The sequence below is a fragment of the Corvus brachyrhynchos genome, unplaced genomic scaffold, assembly GCF_000691975.1.
Source record: "Corvus brachyrhynchos isolate BGI_N302 unplaced genomic scaffold, ASM69197v1 scaffold58, whole genome shotgun sequence".
In the NCBI taxonomy this organism is placed as follows: Eukaryota; Metazoa; Chordata; class Aves; order Passeriformes; family Corvidae; genus Corvus; species Corvus brachyrhynchos.
Window position 1 is genome coordinate 1,661,087 of NW_008239539.1, and position 4,076 is coordinate 1,665,162.

Consider the following 4,076-nt stretch of genomic DNA (forward strand, 5'->3'; position numbering starts at 1 on the left):
TTCCCTGCGGGGGGGCAGCTGCTGCCACCACCACTGCATATTGGGAGTGTTTCTAGGGACCAGCTGAACACCTGGCTCACGGAGGAGTTGACCCTAGGTGGAGAAAGAGAAGTTTGGGTGAAGTTTGCGAAGGCTCTTGATGCAGCTGGAACTTTTTTGCATTGGCTCATCTTGTGCTAGTCCCCCTGGGGGGTTTGGTGACCCAGGGAGTGGCCATGGGACGTGGCAGAAGTGTAACCTCGTGTCCCTTTCCCCAGCCTACCTGTCTGGGAGCAGCATGGCGCGGCGCCCGCGGAGCAGCCGGGCCTGGCACTTTGTGCTGAGCGGGGTCCGGCGCGAGGCCGACGGCCGGGCCGGTGCACGGGGCTGGGGCTACGACTCCGACGGGCAGGTAGGCTGGGCTCGGGGGGCTCTGGGGGGCACAGGGTGGCACTGGGGACGTTTTCCTTTCCGTGATATCAGGTGTGTACTGGCCAAAAGCAGAAAGGATTTAACAATGGTCAGTATTGATGCTAAGCGAAATGCTTTTTTAAGCACAGAATGGGTGTGTCATACATAAAGTACATACAATATTTTTAAATACTGTTCTGGAAGTAGAGCTCTAGATAAGTGTGTGAAGTGGATCTGTTCCCTAATCTGGCTCGCTGTGCTCCCTCCTGGGCTGTGAGGCCCTTAGAGATGGTAGTGGAGATTGTGGGACAGTGTCTTCAGACTGAGATTTCCTCACATTTCCTGCTTTGTGATGTGAACATCACTTCTGAAGCTGGTCCAGGTGTGCTGGAGATGGGAACACAGCAGGGAGAGCAGGAGTAAAACAAGGCAAGGAGTGACTGATTTGCCTCTGCCATCATTCCCTCTTTTCCCTAATACTTGAGTGTGTGAGTTGAGTTCCCTGTGTAGTGGTGGGGACACAAGGAGCTGCTCCAGGAGCTTCAGGGCCACACTGAAGCCATGAGGCCACTGCCAGAGCACAGTGTCCAAACCCAGGCACTGTGCTCCCAGAAATCGAGCAGTTTTCTGTGCCTGCAGTCATGGGAATGACAGGATTTCTAGGTGGCAGTACTTAGGGAAGTAAGAAGTTAGGAAAGACAGAACCCAAGCTCTTGGGTTTGCAGGCCAGAGGAGATCTGGGCAGTACATATGTAAGCCCAAGTAGTTTCAATTCCCTGTCTTACACAGCTGCAAGAACATGAGTTTAAATGATTTTTGTCATTAAATACCCCTTACCTTGGGGGTGAATAACAAGCAGGTACATCTGAGCAGTGTGTAAACCTAGAGTAACTCGCTGCAATCAGTGATAAGAGAATCCCTTAGGCAACACCATAACACAGGGGTGAAACTGGGCTGTGACTCCCACAGTGTCTAGTCCAGGATCACTTTTGTCTCTTGGCACTGGGGAACAGTAAATCAGGTTTTTGTGTTCATGAATGTAAACAAAAGCCCTTTAATCCTGCCCTGGGTTCCCCGTGGGCCTGTCTGCAGCACTGGCCTGAGGAGCTGCAGCCATGCTGCTCAACTGGCTCCCTTTGTTCTGCCCCCTCTCCCTTCTCCCCCTTGTGTGTCCCAGGCTCCTCACAGCCTCTCCAGAGCAGTGCTTGGCTCTGCTGATGGCTGGAACCTGCCTGGTGAAAGCTAAAGCTTCAGCACAGAATTTCCTTCAAAATGTGTGTTCCAGGCTTGTGACCCTGCTGTGACAGCTCCTTGTTCCCAGCAGGCACAAAGAACGTACCTGCACCGCAGAGTGCTGAGAGGTCCCTGCAGCTCAGCAGGCACTGCCCATGTCCCAAAGCAGGGTAATGCCACGGGCACAGCCTCCCTGTGTGACAGGCCAGGACATGACATGAGCCTGGGGATGTCCCTGCACAGCCCTCAGGGAGCTCTGCCAGCCCAGCTCCCACACCCAGGGATGCCCAGCAGCGACCATTCCCTGTTCTCCCCAGCAGCACAGCGACTCGGACTCGGAGCCGGAGTTTTCCTCCCTGTCTCCCTCCATCCCGAGCGCCATCCCTGTGACTGGAGAGTCCTACTGCAACTGTGAGAACCAGAGTGAAGCTCCCTACTGCTCCAGCCTGCACGCCCTGCACCGTGTCCGCGACTGCCGCTGCGGCGAGGAGGACGAGTGTAAGGGGCTGGGGGGGCCCCTGCAGTGTCCCGTCCCTGTCCCAGCATTCCTTTGTTTACATCCCGAGGCTGTAGGGGGATTACCAGCCTGTGCCTGCTGTCATGTTTCCAGGGCTCAGGGCTGAGCTGTGACAGCATCAGCTCTCACCTCTGGGACCTGCTTTCCGATCCGGCTTAGGCCACAGGTGAAACAGAGCCGGTGCTTAGGGCCCTCCTGATCCCTGCAATGGCTGGTGGGGTGCCAGGCTCAGAGCACAGAGTGGGCTTGGGCTGGCTGGCAGAGCCTGTGGCATGGCAGAGCCATCCCTTGATCCCGTGAGGAGTGCGGGGAGAAGGGAGGCTCTCCCTGGTGTCAGCCAAAATTGGGCCTGGTGAATGCTGCCAGCTTTGGAGCACTGATCCATCTGTGGTGGGGCACTGCAGAATAGTTCAGGCCTCAAGCAGTTCTCTGATGTGCACAGCCTAAGATTTACCCTCTTAAACTGTAAGAGAAACATAAACAACCCCACTAACAGCCTTCAAAACAAACATCCACCCATGCTTTGGCTTGGTGGTAGTTCCCTGAAGGTCTTTGCCCATCCTTGTCCCCTCTGTGCTTCCTCAACAGATTTCGACTGGGTGTGGGATGACCTGAACAAGTCGACGGCCACCCTGCTGACGTGTGACAACCGCAAGGTGAACTTCCACATGGAGTACAGCTGTGGCACGGCCGCCATCCGCGGCAACAAGGAGCTGGCAGATGGGCAGCACTTCTGGGAGATCAAGATGACCTCCCCGGTGTATGGCACTGACATGGTACGTGTGGGGCACACAGAAGTGCCCAGGGTTTTGGACAGGAGCTGGGAGGATGCGGTTCCACCACAGCAGATCAGGTTTGAGGCTGTCTGGAAGTGCACAAGTGCCTGGGGACCTGATGAGATGCATCCCTGGGATCTGAGGGAACTGGTGGATGAAGTGGTGTAGCCACTATCTGTCATATCTGAGAAGCTGTGGCAGTCTGGTGAAGTACCCAGTGACTGGAAAAGAGGAAACTTAACCCCCATTTTTCAAAAGGGAAATAAGGAAGATCTGGGGAAGTACAGGCTGGCCGGTCTTACCTCTGTGCCTGGCAGTCATGGAGCAGATCCTTTTGGAAACTATGCAAAGGCTCATGGAAAAAGTGGAGGTGGTTGATGACGTCCATCAGGGCTTCACTAAGGGCAAATCCTGCCTGACAGATGCAGTGGCGTTCTGTGATGGGGTTGCAGTGTTGGTGCATGAGGGAAGAGGAACTGATCTCATCTACTTGAATTTGGGCAAAGGATTTGTTGCTGCCTTGCATGGCATCTCTCACCTGGAGAGACATGGATTTGACAGAGGGACCACTTGGTGGGCATGGAATTGTCTGGATGGTCACACGCAAAGAGGTGGAGTCAACAGAGACCAGTTACAAGTGACATTGCTCAGGGGCTGGCATTGGGGCCAGTACTGGACATGGACATGGGATCAGGGCACTCAGCCAGGCTGGAGCTGACACCCAGCTGTGTGGGGAGGTGACACCCTGGAGGGGAGACATGGGGCATCCCGAGGGACCTGGACAGGCTGGAGAGGTGGGGCCATGGGAAAAAAGTTCAACAAAGCCAAATGCCAGTGCTGCACCTGGGTCAGGGCACTAATCCAGGCTGGGCAGAGAATGGATCGAGAGCAGCCCTGGGAGAAGGACGTGGAGTGTTGGAGGATGAGAACTGGACACAGCCTGGTCATGTGCACCCAGACCCCCCCCATGCCCTGGGCTGAGCCCCAGAGTGGGCAGCAGGGGAGGGGGGGATTCTGCCCCTCTGCCCCCTCAGGTGAGACCCCACCTGCAGAGCTGCCCCAGCCCTGGGGCCAACAGCAGAGGGATGTGGAGCTGCTGGAGAGAGTCCAGAGAAAGCCACGGAGATGTCCCAAGGGCTGGGAGCCCTCTGCTCTGGAGC

General features: G+C 55.9%; 1 protein-coding gene across 3 annotated transcripts in view; it reads left to right on the plus strand.

Annotated features, from left to right (window-relative positions):
- Window positions 1-7: 7 nt before the first annotated feature.
- SPSB3 (splA/ryanodine receptor domain and SOCS box containing 3) overlaps window positions 8-4,076 on the plus strand; it is a 6,591-nt gene continuing 2,522 nt past the window's right edge. For 2 of the 3 annotated variants that reach the window (XM_017741271.1, XM_017741272.1), the window contains exons 1-3: window positions 8-391; window positions 1,941-2,121; window positions 2,729-2,916. In XM_017741271.1, the coding sequence (XP_017596760.1) occupies window positions 140-391; window positions 1,941-2,121; window positions 2,729-2,916 (621 nt within the window). In that variant the 5' untranslated portion in view covers window positions 8-139. The remainder of the gene's footprint in view (window positions 392-1,940; window positions 2,122-2,728; window positions 2,917-4,076) is intronic. The other variant, XM_008639082.2, reaches the window with a different exon arrangement.